Source organism: Bos grunniens, chromosome 26 (assembly GCF_055505025.1).
Source record: "Bos grunniens cultivar Pamir isolate PY7600 chromosome 26, Bosgru_T2T1.0, whole genome shotgun sequence".
Lineage (NCBI taxonomy): Eukaryota > Metazoa > Chordata > Mammalia > Artiodactyla > Bovidae > Bos > Bos grunniens.
The window spans coordinates 23,130,873-23,152,881 of record NC_141190.1 but is presented as its reverse complement, the minus strand read 5'-3'; the positions used below and the strand labels follow the sequence as shown (position 1 = coordinate 23,152,881).

Sequence of the window (22,009 nt, the reverse complement as noted above, 5' to 3'; positions counted from 1 at the left end):
TGCTGAAAGGCATGATATGGGGAGAGGGCAGTCTATTAAAACCCCAGGAGACTGGGCATAGGGTCAGAAGTGAATGGCAGATGAAGTTTTGAAACCAGTAAATTTGAACCTGAGAAGTAGGAAACAATTAGCAGCAGGGTCCAGAGGCAAATCTAGTCTGTGGGTAATAAGGATTATTATTTATAGATTTGAGAACAAAAATAAATCCCAGGGGGAAATGTGTGTGTGTGTGTGTGTGTGTGTGTGTGTGTGTGTGTGTGTGTGTTTAATAGACTATTTAAAAAAGCAATCTTAGTTTCACAGTACACTGATTTCCTATAAAACCCTTGCTCCCCTACATGCATAACCTCCTCCATCATCGATATCCCTTAGGGGAAGCTGTAAAGCGCTCGCCTCAGGGCTAAGATGAGGGCCTTGATGAGGATAACCAATGGTTTTGGATTGCAAGGATACAGGACTTTCAGTGTTCAAATGAGGACAGACAGTTCAGGCAAACCAGGATTGTTGGTTACCCTAGCCTTGGTCCTTCCTCACAGAAACTGGACTGAGCTCTGGGAGCTCAGCAACCTGCTCCAGGCTCCCTTGAGTTTGGCTTCCTCTCTGGGTTTCCTTTCCCAGCTGCTACTTGCACAGAAACTGACACAAGTCTGGGAGGCAGAAGTTCTGTCAGCCTAGATCAAATAACCCTCTGCTTCCCTCTGAGGCCAAGCCAGCTCCCTCCTCCTTCTCCCTTGCATGGTAACCCTGGGCCCAGGGAACTATTCCCATCCACAATCTCAGTAGCCTCTGATGTGGCTGTGGGGTTGGCCAGGTCCCTGAAGTGGCTGTGTGGAAGCAGGCAGGCTCAAGAGGCCTGGGCAGCCGGGCTGAAGCAAACAGCAGCAGGTTTACCTTGTGAAGAGCAGCTGCACCATGTCTACGAGAGTGTGCTCTGCGGATTTTCTCAATAACTCTGCACAGGCAAAAACAAATAACACAGGTGTCATTACTTGCCGTGCTATTATCAGGAGGCTTCTCAGAGCAGACTCCCCTCCAAACCTTGTTTACTAAGGATTATACCAAACTTATTAAAACCAGCTCCAGCTCAGCCTGGCAGCCTTAACTTCACTGACCCACTAGATGGCACTACTGAGTCAGGAAAAAAAGGCACAAGGATATGTTCTCAGGGGTTGTAGGCTGGTGTCAATCCCAGAAACCTCAAGGGAAGATCTGGTTCTGGGCTAAGTCAGTCTGCGATCTAGCCCAATTCCTGTCCTGGCACAAAGAGTTAAAGTCTCTTCTAGCCACAAAACAAATTGTCAAGTACAGATACTTCAAGATCCCTATGGCTCCACAAGGTAGATGATGGAGAAGTCATGAGTTTTCTGTCTCTCTGGGGTTCAGAGACAGCATCTATATTTATACTCACAGATACTGCCCTTAGGAATGATGAAGGGCCCAGTATTCAAGCACCTACCACTGAGCCTCATTTCAAAGCAGATCCGGAAGCAAGACTGCATAATCTCACACACAGATTCATTGGTTAGGTGGGCACCTACTGGGGTCAGCAACAGAGTCCGCAGTACCTACCAGGAAGAAAAAGGAGACACTATGATAAACAAGGCAGGCTGGGTGAAGAAGGGTGTATATGAGGGGAGAGAAAGTGCCTCCTGTTTCTCTAGTCTCCTATGGAAGCGCTCAGGGGTGAGAAAGAGGTTAGCAAGAATGCTGACCTTGCTTCGGCTTGGTGCTGGTGGTCCAGTCTCTCAGAAGCTTATCTTAGGAGCTGTGTCTTTACATTATATGACCTCGACATAGCTCAGCACTCATTTCTGCCCTAGCCCACAAACCCAATGGATGGATGGCACAGATACAGTCTGCCAGAGGTACAAGTGTATTAAGGGTTCTGGTTATTTGATATCAATATCAAATTTAAAGCTTTTAATTATTTTCCTTAGAAAAAGCTTTTACTTTGGGTACGGAGCAGCTTGTTTGGAAACACAGTAGCTCTCCAAGCCTCAGTGGAGTCAAAACACAGCTTCACATTGCTGGCAGGCTCCGGTAAGTAGGGCCGGAGGCACCAGCTCCTGGCCATTAGCCTAATTGCTGTTCCCCTCCGTTTACCTGAAGGATTTTCATCAGGACAACCTCATCGCTGGCAGGATCTGTGCCCACAAAACGGGCATGGGTGACAGCATCTGCCATGTTCTCCATGCCCTCTGCTGTGCCCTCATGGCTGGGATCTGCTCCAGCAAAGAAAAAAAAAGAAAGGATATGAAGAGGAGAGACAAAAAGTCAAGACGTCCTGTGTAGGGTCTATTTTGAGAGACTTTAGTTTTCTCCTTTTTAATTCTCTAACCCATGGCTCCCTGAATTACCTGAGAGTTTTTGCCCGTAACTGGCTGATATATGTTGTGCCCATCCCAGCACAAACGCTACCGTGTAAAAGTGGTTCTCAATCATATATCATAATCATCTGGAGAGCTTGTAAAAAATAAAAATTGCTGGCCCACACCCCAAATTTTTGATTTAGTAGGTCTAGAATGGGGCCTGAGAATCTGCATTTCTAACTAGATTCCAGGTGAAGTTAGTGCTGCTGGTCAGGGGACCACACTTGGGAATCACTGGTGTAAAGGTACTCACTTGATAGAGGAAGGACCTGGAAATTTGAGGTTTTGGCCCAGAGCAAGTGCCTGGGAGGGCCAGAGCTTTGAATGCCAAGGTTGTAGCCTTTCTCTTTTCATGTGTTCTCTTTCAACACATCTATCTGATTGCTTTTGGAATGCAGTCTTCTGGTGCAACTGAGGTAGGGGAGTAGAGGTAAAAAATGGACAGTCACTGCTGCCAATATGCAGATCTGGGTGCCCATTACAGCAAATCAGAGAGCACTTCCTGCTTTGGTTTCATGCTTATTAAAAACAGTATGTCATGGACAAGAATCCCTAACTAAAGATTAAGGAGTGACAGGGGACAAACTGAAGAGGACTGGAGGCTAGCTAACTGGGAAGCAAGAGAGAAGAAGACCTTAAACTGTGAATAAGAGGAGAGATGCCAGCTCTGACAACCAGCACAGGGGTAGAAGCTAACACAAATGTTGCCAAGGAGGAAGCTGGTCCCATTCATAATTTAAATACCCATAAGGAGTAGACAAAGAGGTGACTTCCATCAAGGCTTACAAAGGTCCTCCAGGCAAGCCTGGATTGTTCTTGGGGGGCACAAATAGGAAAAAAAAGATGGGACTATGACAAAAACTTTGTGAGTAACAGAGAAAACTGCTCCAGAGGTGACATGGTGTAAGGTAAGAGAATCTCCTAGTTTGAAAGTGTAGGAATTAGAAGAAATTCTCCATTCTCTTTCCTTGTACCTGACAATAATGGAGTTCCTGAATTTGAAGCTCAGGGGATGGCTGAGAAACCAGAACATTTCTCTTCCAACAATGAGCCAGAACACTTTCATCAATGTGATTGGTTTTCATTTTTCTCTTCCGTCCTGGTTAGTCTCCGATACCTGGTCAAAGACTCTCACTGTCCTATTTACTTCATGCCTCTACTCAGCATCATGAATGGCTACTTTAGAGGTCATGCAGAAGGAAGCCAATTTCACGATGATCTATAGTAGAGGAAGTGACCCAGCTCCTTCTATTACCCAACTCTCCATATTTCTCCCAATCAATACAGAAAATCCTATACTCTCAAGGCAGTTGCCTGAATCCTCTCTCACAGGCCTGCTGGACAGAGTCCACAAAAGGACCTTTCCTTGCTCAGAAAATCCAGGACCTTCTTGGTGCTGTGTGGGTGTTTCAGAGCTCCTAGTGAATGGCAGCCTTGCTCTCACTGCACAAACTTCTGGGGGTTTATTTCTTCCCTTCTTTCAGTAACCTCCCTAGTTAAAGTGGTTTAAGCTCTACTGATCTTTTTGTGGCCCTTATCCTCTGAGCTTGAATGAAGTAGCAAACAATTTTCTAAAAAGGCAAGTGCAAGTGACAGGTCCTTAGAACCACACAGGCAGGGCCTCACAAGCCAGGCAATCAGAAACACAAATCCTGATCTGGCAGCTGTGTGGGGCCAAATAAAAGGCTGGTCTTTGGAGTAGGATCTAAAATAATCCTAGAAACCTTCATGACAGGATTGAGAGATGGAGGGCAGTTCCTTCAAGAGGGGTAGCCTAAACAAAAAATTGGTCCACTTAACAGACCTTATCTTCTCCAGAACCTCTTCTTTAGAATCTCCTCCTTTCCCGGCCACCCTGGAGAAGACTGCAGGGAAATTTGCCAATCTCATCTCCTTTGCCTTCTGGCTTTCATACACTCCTTCCTGTTCCTTTTCTCATGCCCACTGCAATCACCACCTCCAGCATTCTCTTTTCCCACCACAGGAAACTCCAGTGACCAGCTGGCCTGAGGTCTCCAATGACCAGCCTGTCTGCCAAGCCAAGAAAGGCAAGAGAGTAACACTGACAAAAGAGCAGAGGGAAAAGGCACAGAGGGCAGCTACTGGAGGCCATGAAGAGAGATGACCTGCAGGTGGTGCTCAGGGCAAGGCTCTAAGCAGCTGGGCCTGATTTTTGTTTAGGACAAGTATGAAGCTAGGACCACGGTGCCTGGAGAAGCTGATGCCCCTATTCAGAACCTAGCTGCACCAGCATATTTGCTCCCAATCCTGAATGCTTCAACTAAACAATCCAATTTTCTAGAAAAGATAAAGGGTTTTCTTGCCTTGAACTGAAGGTCATTTTCCTTTCTTGCTAAGCTTCTACTTTTCCTGTCCCCCTAGTTAGAAATAAGGACAGCTGCCTGTGTTCTATGTTCCTCACGACTGCACATGGGCAGACAACATGAGAAAAAGAATTCAGGATTTTGAGTGACAAAATCAACTAAAAATAAATTTTAAAAATACACCATAAACAAATTCAGAGACAAACAATAGACTAGATAAAACATTTGGGCTAGATTGAGAGAAATCTGTAACACTATAATAGATAATGGGTTAATATTCTCACTATACAAAGAACTTCTACAAACTGATAAGAAAAACAAAGACAACTCAATAAAAGAGAAGACATTCAAATTTCAAGTACAGGAATCTGTCATACAAAAGGAAATTTTATAATAAAGCTATGTGAACAAGGAAGCTTATTTCAGTATTATTGATAATGGCTCAAAATAAGAAACAATTTGAGCTTCCCTGGTAGGCTAGTGGTTAAGAATCGCCTGTCAATGCAGGAGAAATGAATTTGATCCCTGGTCTGGGAAGATTCCACATGTCCCTGAGCAACTAAGCCCATGCCACAACGACTGAGCCAGCGTGCCCATGTGTCTAGGGCCTCTGCTTCCCAACAAGGGAAGCCATCACAATGAGAAGCCGGTGCACCACAACGGAGAGTAGCCTGGGCTCACCACAACTGGCGAAAGCCCACGTGCAGCAAGGAAGACCCAGCACAGCCAAAAAGAAATAAATCTTTTCTAAAAAAAAGACAGAAACAACCTAAATATTAAATATTCTCCAGTAAGAGAATGATTGAGTGAACTGTGTTATATCTATACTATAGAAATTATACAGCTACCAAAAAGAAAAAAATCTTACCAGGGACTGAGGGGTAGGGGAAATGGTGTATTATTACTTAATGGTTAGAATTTCTTGTCTGGTATGATGAAAAAGTTTGAGAAACAGATGGTGGGGATGGCTGTACAACACTGTGAATGTAGTTAATACCACTGAATTATATACTTTAATATGGCAAATTTTATATTATGTATATTTTATTACAATAAAAAAAGAACATACAAACTTCCAGTTATACGATTAGTAAGTTCTGGGGATGTAGTGTACAGCATGATGACTATAGTTAACAATGCTATGTTGTATGTTTGAAAGCTGCTGAGACAACAGATCTTAAAAGTTCTCATCATACAAAAAATTTGTTACTATGTGAGGTGATGGACTTAAGTAAGTATGGTAATCATTTTGCAACATATGCATGTATCAAATCATTATACCATACAACTTAAACTAATACAATGTTATATGACAATTATAATCAATAAAATTAGAAGGAAAATAATAAATCAGATAATTATATTACATACACTGTTTTAATACTATTAAATGAAAAAAAGTTTAGCACACAATTCTATTTTTTCTTTTTTTTTCACATTCTATTTTTATTTCTTTTTAAAAAGAAGTAGAACTTTATATATATTTATATACATGTATGGAAAGGTATAGATAGATTCAAAGCTTCCTGTTGACATCATTTAACCTAAAGAAGGATGAGGAACATTGAGAGAGACCATTAACTTTTCTTGTAGTCACCTCTTTATTATTTATCTTCTTAAAATAATCATACATTATACTGGAAAAATAAAGATAAACTAAAACCAAACCTCCAAGGGCATCATATCCTTTATGCCTCCAAAGCACAAAGAAATCAGTAGTCCCAAGGAAACCTCCTCTCACTCCCCACTTTGTACAACCTCAATCAATTAGTGTGATGAGTAACCAAAACAATCCTATTTCTTTTCTACAAGGAAACAGATAGCTGGGGAAAACTTTCCAACATCACCAGCTCATTGCCTAAAGCCTGACCACTCTGGGAAAGGCAAAGAAATGAAAGGGTGTGGTCACTCAAAAAAGCCCGAGTGCTTACCTATGAGCGCATAGGACAGGAACTTGTTGACAGAGGTGAGTGCAAGTCCAGTTATAGGGCCAGTGGTATCTTCAGAGCGAATTACTTCCAGAAATGGACGAAGGAACACATTGGGCTCAATTTCTGAGAGTTCTGTAAGAAAAGAAACGAGCATGAGGAGGTGCCATCTTACAAGAAACTAAACATAGAAAAAGGCCATTTTGTCTATGCCGTGAGGCAAAGTTCTTAGTTGCTGGGACCATCATCCTCCTTCTGGATTATCTGGAATCAAACTCCAGACACTATGTTGTTTTGTCTGTAAAATTTTTAGTTTGTAGCTCTAAAAGATTAAAAAGCTTAAAAAAAAATAACCCATAGTATCATTACCATGTTTAAAAATTAACAATAAAATGGTTAAGACGGTAAATTTTATGTTTTTAATATACATATACACACACACACATATTTTAAACCACAGTTTAAAAATTAACAGTAATCCTTTAATATCATCAATACAGCTGGGTCAGTTTTTCATGTCCATTTCACCACCCTCCCCAGGGATACACAGGTAAACCTCATCTTGAGGACAGCCAACATGGCCAAAGAGACCTCAGGATGAGCTGCTGTCTTCAGGTCTTTTGTAGTTATAATCAAGCTCACTTCTCTCAGAGATAAAGAATGCAGCACATCCCAGGAAGTTGAGGGGGAAACTTGTGGTTTATAGTCCCTTGCTGAAAAATAACTTTAAAAAGAACAAAAGGCTGTGTTGGAGGCAGTTTATAATCTATGGCCAACCTAGACAGCATATTAAAAAGCAGGACATTACTTTGCCGACAGAGGTCTGTCTAGACAAAGCTATGGTTTTTCCAGTGGTCATGTGTGGATGTGAAAGTTGGACTGTGAAGAAAGCTGAGCGCCGAAGAATTGATGCTTTTGAACTGTGGTGTTGGAGAAGACTCTTGAGAGTCCCTTAGAATGCAAGGAGATCAAACCAGTCAATCTTAAAGGAAATCAGTCTTGAATATTCATTGGAAGGAGTGATGCTGAGGCTGAAACTCCAATATTTTGTTCACCTGATGCAAAGAATTGACTCATTGGAAAAGACCCTGATGCTGGGAAAGATTGAAGGCAGGAGAAGGAGAAGGGGACAACAGAGGATGAGATGATTGGATGGCATCACCAATTTGATGGATATGAGTTTGAGCAAGCTCCGGGAGTTGGTAATGGACAAGGAAGCCTGGCGTGCTTACCCCATGGCGTGACCATGGGGTCACAAAGAGTCAGACACCACTGAGCTACTGAACTGGACCAAAAGGTCCTAATCACTCTCCAGCCTTGTTTCAGTCTACAGTAAGCAGAGGGCTAACTACCTTGAGATGATGAGGCAATTCATGATCTTTATTTTATAGATGAAAAAAAATAAGGCTCAGACAAGACATGACTGACCCCAAATCACACAGCTAGTAAGAAGCAGAGCTGGAATTTGAACCCAAACATATGGTTCTAAACCCTGCAAAAACATTACATCTATTCTACTTAATTATCAGCACAAACTCCTGAATTTAGGTTTCATCCCAGGTCTAAGAAGCTACTCTATACTGGACTTGCTCACTACCCTACTATGCCTGGGGTTTAATTTTTGTTTTTCTACGGTGCTATCATACATCAGACACTAGCTTCCTAAAAGGATTCCTAAATAGGCTAGAAAGACTTAGGGACTGGATAAGGGCTGCCCCACCTTTAGAGACAAAAGGAAGCTGGGTTTCCTAAGCACCTCCATTTTCATGCAAATACAGGGAGCTTCCGACTCAATTCCTACCACACCCCTCTCAGGGTAAATATTCCCTGGCCCGGCTGCTCCACAGATTAATGCTTTAATTAATTGGCAGATTGGGTAGCATTTTCCAAGCTTGTCTGTATAGTGATCACATCAGCTGTATAAAACCTGCTTCTCATCCCCCGTTACCCCCACCAAGAGATATACAATCTGCAGAAAAAGCCTAGAGAAAAACCTTTGTGTGTGTGTGTAAGATGGTAAAGGGTTGAGATGTAAGGAATAGAAATATTTGGAAAAAGTGAAACATATAAAATACCTTTAAAAAGCAGACTGAGAAAATTAAAGTCATCTAGTTCTGCTGCTTTAGGAACACAACTCTATTACATACAATTTGGTTTGTCATTAAAAAAAATAGTCAGGTTGGGAATATTTGAGATATGAAACTGTTAAAGGGAAAAAAATCTTTTGAGATGTAGGATAGGGAACAGGTTTTTCTGAGCATTCACCCAGTTGCTATACCTGTATTTGCTTTGTAGTCAAAGACGTGGGCAATTTTACAACCAGCATTTGACACTTTCAGGGCCAAGTACATTCTGCTTCTTTTTGTTTGTTTTTAAATTTTTTTAATTCGTTAAAACTGACTCTTTGAGTCCTATAAATTTTAACACACACATACGGTGTGGGCTTGCAAAGCCAAATGACTTAATGTACCAAAGAGTAGTTTCTCTACTGTTCTCAGTAGGCTTGAAATTGATGGAAGTGTGATCTGTCTCTGCAGGGCTGCTTCAGCTGAAGGTTTCGAAAGAACAAGCTCCAGTAACAAATTTTTTCTAATATTGGTTAGAAAAGCCCAGGGAGAGAAGAAATAGGCTCCCCATGCCAGTCTAGCCTTTCCACAGAGGAAAGGGCTTTTCTGAATTCAGGTCCGTGTTCATAGGTGGCCATTCCCTTAAACCTAATCTCAGTGTCTTCAGACCTCAGTCTTAGAAGGCAGGGCCTGATATTCGGCTGCATCATGTGGATGCTGTTCTTGGTGTGAACTAGGCTGAGATTTGCATGTTAAGATTGTTTCGGTACTTAAAGAAATTTTTTTAAATTTTAATTATCTTATAGTAAAATTGACTTTTTTAGTACACACACCTATGAGTTTTTACATACACATAGATCCCTGTAAGCACTGCATCAGTTGGAATACAGAACAGTCTCATCACCCCAGAAAACGCCCTCAGTTATTCCTGTGTGATCACACCCTCTCTCCTACCCCAACTCCTGTGAACCACTGATCTAGTCTCTCACCACAGTTTTACCAAAGAGGTCATATAAATGGAATCCTACAGTACATAACCTTTTCAGGCTGATTTGTATAAACTGCTACCTAAATCAATAGTCTGTTCCCTTTTTACTGCCAAGTAGTATTCCATTGCATGTTTCTACCACAATTTGCTTATCCATTCACTAGCTGAATGACACAGGGCTTTTCCATTTTGGGACAATTACGCATCAGTTTAGTTCAGTTCAGTCGCTCAGTTGTGTCTGACTTTTTGCAATCCCATGAACTGCAGCACTCCAGGCCTCCCTGTCCATCACCAACTCCCGGAGTTCACCCAAACTCATGTCCATAGAGCCCCTATAAACATTTGGGTACAGGTTTTTGTGTGAAGAACTTTGGTTTTCATCTCTCTGGGATAAATATCCAGGAGTAGGATTTCTGGGTAAAAGAATAAGTGTATGTTTGGTTTTATAAGAAACTGCCAAACAGTTTTTCCAGAGTCCTATACCATTTTGCATTCCCACTAGCAATGAGGATTCTGATTTCTCGACAGCCTCTCTAGTGCTTGGTATTTTCAGTACTTTTATTAAGTCATCCTAGTAAGTAAGCAGTGGTATCTCAATGTGGGTTAAATTTGCCTTTCCCTAATAGCCAGTGACATCAAACACCATGTGGTGATTTGTCTGTCCAAATCATCTGCCCATTTTTTGATGGAGTTGTTTTCTTACTGTTGAGTTTAGAGACTTAAACAAGTGCCTACTCTGGATTCAAATTCAGACTTAAATTGAAGAAAGTAGGGGAAACCACTAGACCATTCAGGTATGACCTAAGTCAAATCCCTTATGATTATACAGTGGAAGTGAAAAATAGATTTAAGGGACTAGACCTGATAGACAGAGTGCCTGATGAACTATGGATGGAGGTTCATAACATTGTACAGGAGACAGGGAACAAGATCATCCCTAAGAAAAAGAAATTCAAAAAAGCAAAATGGCTGTCTGAGGAGGCCTTACAAATAGCTGTGAAAAGAAGAGAAGCAAAAAGCAAAAGAGAAAAGGAAAGATATACCCATTTGAATGCAGAGTTCCAAACAATAGCAAGGAGAGATAAGAAAGCCTTCCTCAGTGATCAGTGCAAAGAAACAGAGGAAAACAATTGAATGCGAAAAACTAGAGATCTCTTCAAGAAAATTAGAGATACCAAGGGAACATTTCATGCAAAGATGGGCTCAATAAAGGACAGAAATGGTATGGACCTAACAGAAGCAAGTGGCCTTAGAAAGCATCACTACAAACAAAGCTAGTGGAGGTGATGGAATTCCAGTGGAGCTATTTCAAATCCTGAAAGATGATGCTGGGAAAGTGCTGAACTCAATATGCCAGCAAATTTGGAAAACTCAGCAGTGGCCATGGGACTGGAAAAGGTCACTTTTCATTCCAATCCCAAAGAAAGGCAATCTCAAAGAATGCTCAAACGACCCCACAATTGCACTCATCTCACACGCTAGTAAAGCAATGCTCAAAATTCTCCAAGCCAGGCTTCAACAATACATGAACCACGCACTTTCAGATGTTCAAGCTGGTTTTAGAAAAGGCAGAGGAACCAGAGATCAAATTGCCAACATCCGTTGGATCATCGAAAAAGCAAGAGAGTTCCAGAAAAACATCTATTTCTGCTTTATTGACTATGCCAAAGCCGCTGACTATGTGGATCACAATAAACTGGAAAATTCTTCAAGAGATGGGACTACCAGACCACCTGACCTGCCTCTTGAAACCTATATGCAGGTCAGGAAGCAACAGTTAGAACCGGACGTGGAACAACAGACTGGTTCCAAATAGGAAAAGGAGTACGTCAAGGCTGTATATTGTCACCCTGCTTATTTAACTTCTATGCAGAGTACATCATGAGAAATGCTGGGCTGGAGGAAGCACAAGCTAGAATCAAGATTGCCAGGAGAAATATCAATAACCTCAGATATGCAGATGACACCACCTTTATGGCAGACAGTGAAGAAGAACTAAAGTGCCTCTTGATGAAAGTGAAAGAGGAGAGTGAAAAAGTTGGCTTAAAGCTCATGAATTCGGAAAACAAAGATCACGGCATCCGGTCTCATCACTTCATGGCAAACAGATGGGGAAACAGTGGCTGATTTTATTTTGGGGGGCTCCAAAATCACTGCAGATGGTGATTGCAGCCATGAAATTAAAAGACACTTACTTCTAGGAAGGAAAGTTATGACTAACCTAGACAGCATATTAAAAAGCAGAGACATTACTTTGTCAACAAAGGTCCATCTAGTCAAGGCTATGGTTTTTCCAGTGGTCATGTATGGATGTGAGAGTTGGACCGTGAAGAAAGCTGAGCGCCGAAGAATTGATGCTTTTGAACTGTGGTGTTGGAGAAGACTCTTGAGAGTCCCTTGGACTGCAAAGAGATCCAACAAGTCCATTCTAAAGGAGATCAGTCCTGGGTGTGCATTGGAAGGACTGATGCTGAAGCTGAAACTCCAATACTTTGGCTACCTGATGCGAAGAGCTGACTCATTTGAAAAGACCCTGATGCTGGGAAAGATTGAAAGTGGGAGGAGAAGGTGACGACAGAGGATGAGATGGTTGGATGGCATCACCGACTCAATGGACATGGGTTTGGGCAAACTCCGGGAGTTGGTGATGGACAGGGAGGCCTGGCGTGCTTCGGTTCACGGGGTGGCAAAGTGTCAGACATGACTGAGTGACTAAACTGACTGACTGATGAGCTTCATATGAAAGTGGTTCTTTTTTTTGTGCATATGATGTTCTGTTGTCCCAACAGCATTTGTTGAAAAAAAAAAAATCCTTTCTTCATTGAGTTGTCTTTGCACCTTTGTCAAAATTCAACTGGCCTTATCAATCAATAGGTTAAATGTAATACCTATCAAAATACCCATGATATTTTTCACAGAACTAAAATTTATATGGAATTATAAAAGATCCAGAATTGTGAAAGCAGTCCTGGGGGTAAAGAACAAAGCAGGAGACATAACCCTCTCAGACTTCACAGAATACTACAAAGCTGCTGCTGCTGCTAAGTCGCTTCAGTCGTGTATGACTCTGTGCGACCCCATAGATGGCAGCTCACCAGGCTCTCCCGTCCCTGGGTTTCTCCAGGCAAGAATACTGGAGTGGGTTGCCATCTCCTTCTCCAATGCATGAAAGTGAAAAGTGAAAGTGAAAAGTGAAAATGAAGTCGCTCAGTAGTGTCCGACTCTTTGCGACCCCATGGACTGCAGCCTATCAGGCTCCTCCGTCCATGGGATTTCCAGGCAAGAGTACTGGAGTGGGGTGCCATTGCCTTCTCCGACTACAAAGCTAGGAGTACTCAAGATAGGTTGGTATTGGCAGAAATACAGATATATGAATCAATGTAAGAGCATAAAAACCCAGAAATATACTCATACACTTATGGACAATAAATCTTTGAAAAGGAAAAAGAATATACAATGGGTAGACAGTTTCTTCAGCAAACAGTTGGAGAAGTTGGACAGCCACATGTAAATCAATGAAGCTAGAACACAGCCTCACACCATACACAAAAATAAACTAAAAAAATAGCTCAAAGACTTAAAACACCATAAAACATCTAGAAGATAACACAGGCAAAACATTCTCTGACAAAAATCATACCAATGTTTTCCTAGATCCATCTCCCAAGGCAATAGAAACAAAAGAAAAAATAAACAAATGGGTCCTAATTAAACGTACAAGCTTTCACACAGCAAAGGAAACCATAAATGGAAGGAAAAGACAATCTACGGACTGGGAGGAAATATTTACAAATGGTGCACCTGACAAGGACTTAATTTCCAAATTATACAAACAAGTCCTATAATTAAATAACAAAAAACCAAACAACCCCATCGAAAAATGGGCAGGAGACCTAAACAGATACTTTCAAAGAAGACATACAGATGGCCAATAGGCACAGGAAAAGATGTTCATCACTGCTAGTTACAGAAATGCAAATCAAAAATACAATGAGGTACCACCTCATACCAGTGAAAATGGCCACCTTTAAAAAGTCTACAAATAATAAACACTAGAGAGGTTGTGAAAAAAAGGGAACCCTCCTACACTGTTTGTGGGAATGTAAATTGGTGCAGCCATTACGGAGAACAGTATGGAAGTCCCTCAAAAAACTAAAATTAGAGTAGACTATGATCCAGCAATCCCATTCCTCATATACCCTGATAAAACTATAACTTAAAAAGATACACACACCCCTATGTTCACAGCAGCACTATTTACAACAGCCAAGACAAGACACAACCTATATGTCCATCCACAGAGGAATGGATAAAGAAGATATGGTAAATATATGCATTGGAATATCACTCAGCCATTAAAAAGAATGAAATAATGCCATTTGCAGCAACATGGATAAACCTAGAGATTGTCATACTCAGTGAAGCAAGTCAGACAGAGAAGAAAAAATATTGTATAACATCCCTTACATGTGGACTCTAAAATGACATGACACAAATGAACTTACTTACAAAACAGAAAGAAACTCAAGAGACTTAAGAGAATGAACTTATGGTTGCCAGGGAGAAAGGATGGGGGAAGAGATAGGGAGTCTGGGATAGACACGTACACACTGTTATATTTTACATGGATAACTAACAAGGACCTACTGTATAGCATATCAAACGCTGCTCAATGTTATGCGGCAGCTTGGATGGGAGCAGAGTTTGGGAGAGAATGGATACGTGTATATGTATGGCTGAGTCTCTTTGCTGTCCACCTGAAACTATCACAACATTGTTAATCATCTATCAGTTCAGTCAGTCACTCAGTCGTGTCTGACTCTTTGCAACCCCATGGACTGCAGCATGCCAGGCCTCCCTGTCCATCACCAACTCCTAGAGTTTACTCAAACCCATGTCCATTGAGTTGGTGATGCCATCCAACCTTCTCATCCCCTGTGGTCCCCTTCTCCTCCCGCCTTCAATCTTTCCGAGCATCAGGGTCTTTTCAAATGAGTCAGTTCTTTGCATCAGGTGGCCAAAAGATTGGAGTTTCAGCTTCAGCATCAGTCCTTTCCAATGAATATTCAGGACTGATCTCCTTTAGGATTGACTGGCTGGATCTCCTTGCAGTCCAAGGGACTCTCAAGAGTCTTCTCCAACACCACAGTTCAAAAGCATCAATTCTTCACTGCCCAGCTTTCTTTACAGTCCAACTCTCACATCCCTATATGACTACTGGAAAAACCATAGTTTTGACTAGACAGACCTTTGTTGGCAAAGTAATGTCTCTGCTTTTTAACATGCTGTCTAGCATATTAATCATCTATACTCCAATACAAAATAAATAGTTAAAAATAAAAAGAAGTTGTGGTGTAAATATATAAGGCATTATGGATGGATGGATCTAGAAATTATCATAAGAAATAAGTCAAAAAGAGAAAGACAAATACCATAATATATCACTTATATATGGAATCTAAATACTACACAAATGAACAGATCTAAGAAACAAAATTGGACTTACAGATACACGGAGAACAGACTTGTGGTTAACAAGAGGGAGTGGGTGGGGGAGGTAGGGACTGAGAGTTTGGGATTAGCAGATGCAAACTATTATATACAGGATGAATAAACAACAAGCTCCTACTGTATAGCATAGGGAACTACATTCAATATCCTGTGATAAGCCATAATGGAAAAGAGTATGAAGAGAATATATATATATGTATGTATAACTGAATCACTTAGTTGTATATCAGAAATTAACACATTATAAATTGACTATACTTCAATACAATTTTTAAAAAATCAGGTGGCCTTACTTGTTTGTCTATTCTGAGTTCTCTGTTCTGTTCTACTCATCTGTGTGTCAATCTCTGTGACAATATCATACTCTCTTGATTACTACAGCTATATTCTAAATCTTAAAATCAGGTGGTGTGATTCTTCCAATTTACTTCTTTTTTTAGTACTGTTTCCAGTATTTCCAGTATTCTAGCTCTTCTTTCTTTCCATTTTAACATGGTAAACTTGTCTGTTTTTGCAAAAAGAATCTTGGAAGTTTTACAGGAACTGCACTGAGTCTATAGTCTCACTTGGAGATGAAATGACCCCTTTATTATGTTGTGCCTACTGATCCATGCACACGGTGTGTCTGCGTAGTCACTACTTCTTGATATTTTTCATCAGTGTACTGCAATTTTCAGCATACAGGTTCTATACATGTTTTTTTAGATTTATACATAAGTATTTAATTTTATTTGGCATATTTGTAAGTAGTATGTGTTTTAATTTTCAGTTTCCAGATGTTCATTGTTAGAATATAGAAATGTGATTGATCCCTGTCTGTTGACCTTGTATCCTGTGACCTTACTAAATTCGGTTATTCATTCTAGGATTTTTTTGTGGGGAGGGGTAGCTTCCTTGGGGTTTTCTACATAGACAATTATGTTTTCTGCAAATAGTGACAGTTTTCTTTCTTTTTAAAAATATTTATTTATTTGGCTGTGCCGGGTCTTAGTTGTGGCATGTGGGACCTAGCTCTCTGAGCAGGAATCAAACCCAGGCCCCCTGCATTAAAAGCATGGGCCACCAGGGAGGTCCCCGTTTCTTTCCTTTCAATTTACATGCCTTTTATTTCCTCTTCTTGTCTCACTATTAGTTAGGATTTCTAGTACTATAAAAGTAGCTATCTTGTTTTATTCCCAATTTTAGGATAAATGCATTCAGTGTTTCATTGTGAAGTATGTTATTAGCCATAAGTTTTTGTAGATGTTCATGATCAAAAATGGATGTTTTATTGTCAGATGCCTTTTCTTCAACAACTGATATGATCAGGTGATTCTTTTTCTTTAGATAGTTAATATGGTAGATTAATTGATTTTCAGATATTGAATCAGCCTGTTATTCCCAGGATTAACCTCATCAGACTTAGTATATTAATTATTTTTATATACTGTTAGATCTGACTTGCTAACCTTGTGCTTCTTAAGAGGAAAGAGCTCAATGTGGCATTGAGAGACTTTGAGGGGGCAGGAATGACACCATACAGAGGCCTGGACAACGTCCCACGAAAAACTCTCTGGATGTGACCCTCACAAAATATACAATCCAGTCAACGGACAAGGAATCATTAGTCTCACTCCTACTAAAAACCAGGCATATGATACCTAAGCTCATATGTCAGATTATAGTTGGAATCTGATTGCTACAATACATCCATTCCAGCATTTCCATTCTGTGAGTCATGCTTTATGGAAATTTAGTGATGGAAAACTAAAAGGGCTGGACTTTTTAAAGAACCCACCGGGAACCTTCACTATCACCTTCATTCCCCTACTCTTCCAAAAAAAGAGAATGATGGTACATTGAAATCACTTTCCCAAGAAAATCTGGTCTAGGCAGAACTGGAGTTCTGACCTCTAGTTTGAACTGCTGATTCAACTCTACTGCTTCCTATGAATCCAGAAAAGAAAAATATCTGGTGTTCTATCTTCTGGTTCATTCTGCCCAGGAATTGAGATTCAATTGTCTAGATCTTCTTTGGAAGAGTACGAAGACTGCCTGAGTCCTTCAGGGAAAAGGTGCCATGATGCTGCTCATAGTAAGCAGGCTGAGTAATTTCACAACCAAGGAGACATCTGACACCCCTGGCCAAGTAGCCAAAATTCCCACCCTGGAAGGCTGTCAACCTCAAGGCACAAACAGTTCAGTAAACAGAGTGCAGATCAGGTAGAGGGGTGCTCTGAAGGTGACTAATTCATGTTCTAAGATGGGAAGATAAAAAAGGAATGGGTACAAGGAAGAGGTGACTGCAGCCATGAAATTAAAAGATGCTTGCTCCTTGGAAGAAAAGCTATGACCAACCTAGACAGCATATTAAAAAGCAGAGACATTACTTTACCAACAAAGGTCTGTTGAGTCAAAGCTATGGTTTTTCCAGTAGTCATATAGGGATGTGAGAGTTGGGACTATAAAGAAAGCTGAGCGCCAAAGAATTGATGCTTTTGAACTGTGGTGTTGGAGAAGACTCTTGAGAGTCCCTTGGACTGCAAGGACATCAGCCAGTCAATCCTAAAGGAAATCAGTCCTCAATAGGACTGATGCTGAAGCTCAAAAACCAATACTCTGACCACCTGATGCGAAGAACTGACTCATTTGAAAAGACCCTGATACTGGCAAAGATCAAAGGTGGGAGGAGAAGGGGACAACAGAGGATGAGATGGTTGGATGGCATCACCAACTCAATGGGCATGAGTTTGAGTAAATTCTGGGAGTTGGTGATGGACAGCAAGGCCTGGTGTGCTGCAGTCCATGGGGTCACAAAGAGCCAGACATGACTGAGTGACTGAACTGAACTGAACAAGGAAGAGGGGGAATTCAACTCCCATTGGAGAAAGAACACTTGGGATCCTTTGAGGACTAGGCCACCTGCTTCTCAAATCAAGTCCAGGTCCAACTTCTAGTCAGTCAGTGCCCAGTAAGAATAATCAAACAAGACTTATTAAACTATTTCTGGAGAAGCTGTAGGCCACTTGAACACAAAGCAAACTGAATCTCCAGAGGTTTCTTGATGGTGTTCTGCTCTTACTCTGCTCAACATCAGTGAACAGGGCTCTCACCTCCCTATATTATAGCATTAACAGGTAAGTCTCAGTTTGGCCTAAAGTCAAGTCGAGAATCTGTAGATGACTCCTAAGTCTTTTGTCTTCTCAGATAATGCAGGGGCCTGTCCAAAAGGAGATGAATAGTGACACTGTTTTATCTTCCCACATCAGAGCTGATACCTTTTCTGATAATCTATGTCAAAGGCCTCAACATGTGGTGCTATGCACTGCCCTTAGACAAAAGGGAACAATCTCTTCTCAGCATACAAGGGAGCAGTCACCATCCTCCCAGGAGGCATATGTTCTCCAGCCTGCAGCAGCCTTTTCTCATTTGGCCAGCATTGGGCTGGCACATTCCTGAGCCAAAATGCACACATAAGCTGCTTTCCCTGGTAGTGAAGCTCTTTACTCCTGAGTGACTCTTATCAGGGACGGTTGGGCATTCTCAATTGGATTACGCTGACAAGGAAAAACTCCCGCGGTATATTATTTCAACACCATTTGACTTCAGAAATGCTTGTCTCGACCCCTTTTGCTCTCAGAGCCTACTTCTCCCTTCTTGCTTTCTAGAAGGTCACCAGCCTGCTCCCATCCTAACTCTTCATCCTGCAAACATTGGTTCATGTTCCTGGAGACAGAATATCATCATTCACAAGGTAGATCATGTATAACAGACTAATGAATCAGAGCATGATAAAAACAGAAGTCTAGTTCATTTACCCCACTTGACATTTCTGTATCCAGAGACATAGGACAGAATTATTTGAGCATAAAAAGCTCTCTGGTTCTGGGCTTTTATGTCTATGCCTGCACATTCCATTTTAGGGGAAAGTGTTAGATCCTCCTATTTTTTTTTTTTTTTTGGTGTGCCATGCAGGATTTTAGTTTCCCCACCAGAGATTAAACTGATGTCCCCTGCAGTGGAAGCAGAGTCGTAATCGCTGGACCACCAGGGAAGTCCAGGTCCTCATATTCTACTTCTCTGACTAAGCTATACCTAGGAATATTTCTTGTAAAAGTCAAAGTAAGATTGAGAATGAGCTACAAATGGAATTTTTGAGAAACTGTAAGTTCATAGGAAAGAGCTGTACTCTTTGGTCACTAGGGGACATCAGGAGTAGTGTGGTCCAAAGGATAAGCCAAACTAAACTTTGGTGGAGCCAGAAGCCTCTGAAATATCTGCCACACCTTTATTTCCAGCCTTGAAAGGTTAGGTGGGGATTTAGGCTTGATTTCAAGATCTGATTTGAGAGAAGGCTGCCAAAGAGCAGCTCTCAGAAAATTACCTAGTCTGGGCTTAAGGGTTAAACCCTGATAACCGTTTGCAACCCTGTCCCATACAACAAGAGAAACAAACAAACAAACCAAAAGTGCTATGCCCAGTCTTGGTCTGTCACTATATGTGACCTTGGGCAAACACTTCACTTCTTTGGGCCATAGTTTTCTCATCCACAGGGTTTTCCCGGGGAAGATGGTGGTAGGAGTACACAGTTTAATGAAATTCTTTAAGGCTCCCTTTAGACCCTCCAAGCTTATTCTAAAGACAAAGTACAGTTTGGGAATAAATAAACATGAATGTAGACAGTCTGCTACAAAGGTAGCCTGGGGGAAAAGCAAGCCTGGTTTGTTTGTCTAAGCTCCTGAGAGTGGATCCTCTTTTTCTAGATATCATCCAGTAGTTTCCCAGATCTGTTTCCTATTTTCAAACAAATGCTTAGTTTCTCAAAGTGCCTTCAGACTGCATCGGGGGTGGGAGGCAGATTATCTCTGATATTATGACCCTTTAAGAAACAAAGTATGAAGGCTCCCTGGCGGCTTAGTGCTAAAGTATCCACCTGCCAACCCAGGAGACCACAGGTTTCATCCCTGATCTGGAAGGATCCCATATGCCATGGAGCAACTAAGCGTGTGCACAACTTCTGAGCCTGTGCTCTACAACAAGAGAAGCCATCCTGGTGAGGAGCCCAAGTACAACTAGAGAGGAGCCCCTGCTCTCCAAAACCAGCAACGAAGACCCAGCACAGCCAAAAATCAATTTAAAAAGTTTTTTTGTTGTTGTTAAAGTACAGTGATAGCGTAATCACTACCACATCCAGGTACAAGGTGAGTCTATGGGTCTACCTAGAGCCTACATGGTACAAACCACCTTACACTAAGAAAGGCAAATTATGTTTAACACTTCGCCCTTTAAAAACCCCTTGACAAGTATTCATTTTTCAGGCTAGCAGAGATGACATAAAAACTACTCTCCTTCTTCCGTAGACATCTGGCCTCCAAATGTTCAAAATGATCAAAAAGAAAAGAGTTTTTGGTATTTACATATGTTCTCTGGCTCAAACACCTTGTCAGGACCTGGGTCACCTCTGTCTCTACAGCAGGTCCATCTCTCCTTAGGGAGAGGATAGAAAAGAAGATTATTTTTTTCAGATTGAAATCTCTTGACAGCATATAGAGCCAAAGCAGGCTATTTCCCAAATATCTCTGCTCCTGAAATCCTCACTTTTATAAGCTCCTCCTTGTTGAGTAGGACCACGGTGGTCTGCCTGATGTCAAATTTAGCCTTCACTTTCAGAAGGTAAGATAGGAACTTAAAAGGCAGCACACACATGGGAAAATTCTTTTAATTTACTGGATGACTTTCTTCAATATGATACATAATACTGATTGAAAGAAGAATGAGCTTCCCACCTTGGACATTAATAACCAGTTAAATATTATTTACAGTTAAACAGTTATTTAAACTGTTAAATAACCAGTTTAGCTTGCTGCTAGGAGCTGCTATCTATACGACATACAAGAAGAACCCAATTCCATTGCTCAGGACAACAACCTTAAGCAGCCTCAGACATCAGCAACAGCTACATACTAAACTAATTATCTTATGTAGATAATTTTTATCTTTCCATTTTGAACTGTGGTGTTGGAGAAGACTCTTGAGAGTCCCTTGGACTGCAAGGAGATCAAACCAGTCAATCCTAAAGGAAATCAACCCTGAATATTTGTTGGAGGGACTGATGCTGAAGCTGAAGCTCCAATACTTTGGCCAGCGATGTGAAGAACTGACTCATTAGAAAAGACCCTGATGCTGGGAAAGATTGAAGGCAGGAGGAGAAGAGGATGACAGAGGATGAGATGGTTGGATGGCATCACCAACTCAATGGACATGAGTTTGAGCAAGCTCTGGGAATTGGTGATGGACAGGGAAACCTGGCATGCTCCAGTCCACAGGGTCACAGAGTCAGACACGACTGAGCAATTGAACTGATCTGAACTGAATAGCCCTGAGGAATAATATTACTGTTCCCATTTTACAGATAAGAAAACCAAGCCTCTATGAGGTTAAATGACTTGCCCAAAGTCACACAATAAGTGGAACAGGTAGAATTCAAATCCAGGTCTGTTCTGGACTATGTTCTTAAACATTATACTATGCTATTGCTATGGGTTTACTATTAGATATATTAACTGCATAACACAGATGGCAAATAAAAATGTAAAACTTAACTATCCTAGAATTGAAGTTTCTCCTGTACCTTTCTTCTTCCTAACCAGTGACTAACACTGATTTTATGACTGCCATACAAATGAAGCTTCAGGTTTGCCCACATTCATTCCTAATCCAAGAGGGAAGAGTGAGGCTCCTTTAACAAGGCTGGCAGGGCTAAACAAGGCCCACAGGGAGCAGCCTCAAACATAGCGCAGAGGCCGGAGGACACACTGATCCATCTGTCTTACTGAGAGCCCAA

General features: G+C 41.3%; 1 protein-coding gene across 16 annotated transcripts in view; it reads right to left on the bottom strand.

Annotated features, from left to right (window-relative positions):
• The window catches only part of GBF1 (golgi brefeldin A resistant guanine nucleotide exchange factor 1), a 123,825-nt gene that overhangs the window by 23,763 nt on the left and 78,053 nt on the right, over positions 1–22,009 (bottom strand). For all 16 annotated transcript variants that reach the window (XM_086377427.1, XM_086377412.1, XM_086377414.1 and 13 more), the window contains 4 exons: positions 6,625–6,756; positions 2,104–2,222; positions 1,457–1,565; positions 892–952 (listed from right to left, as the gene is read on the bottom strand). In XM_086377427.1, coding sequence (XP_086233553.1) covers positions 892–952; positions 1,457–1,565; positions 2,104–2,222; positions 6,625–6,756 — 421 coding nt within the window. The remainder of the gene's footprint in view (positions 1–891; positions 953–1,456; positions 1,566–2,103; positions 2,223–6,624; positions 6,757–22,009) is intronic.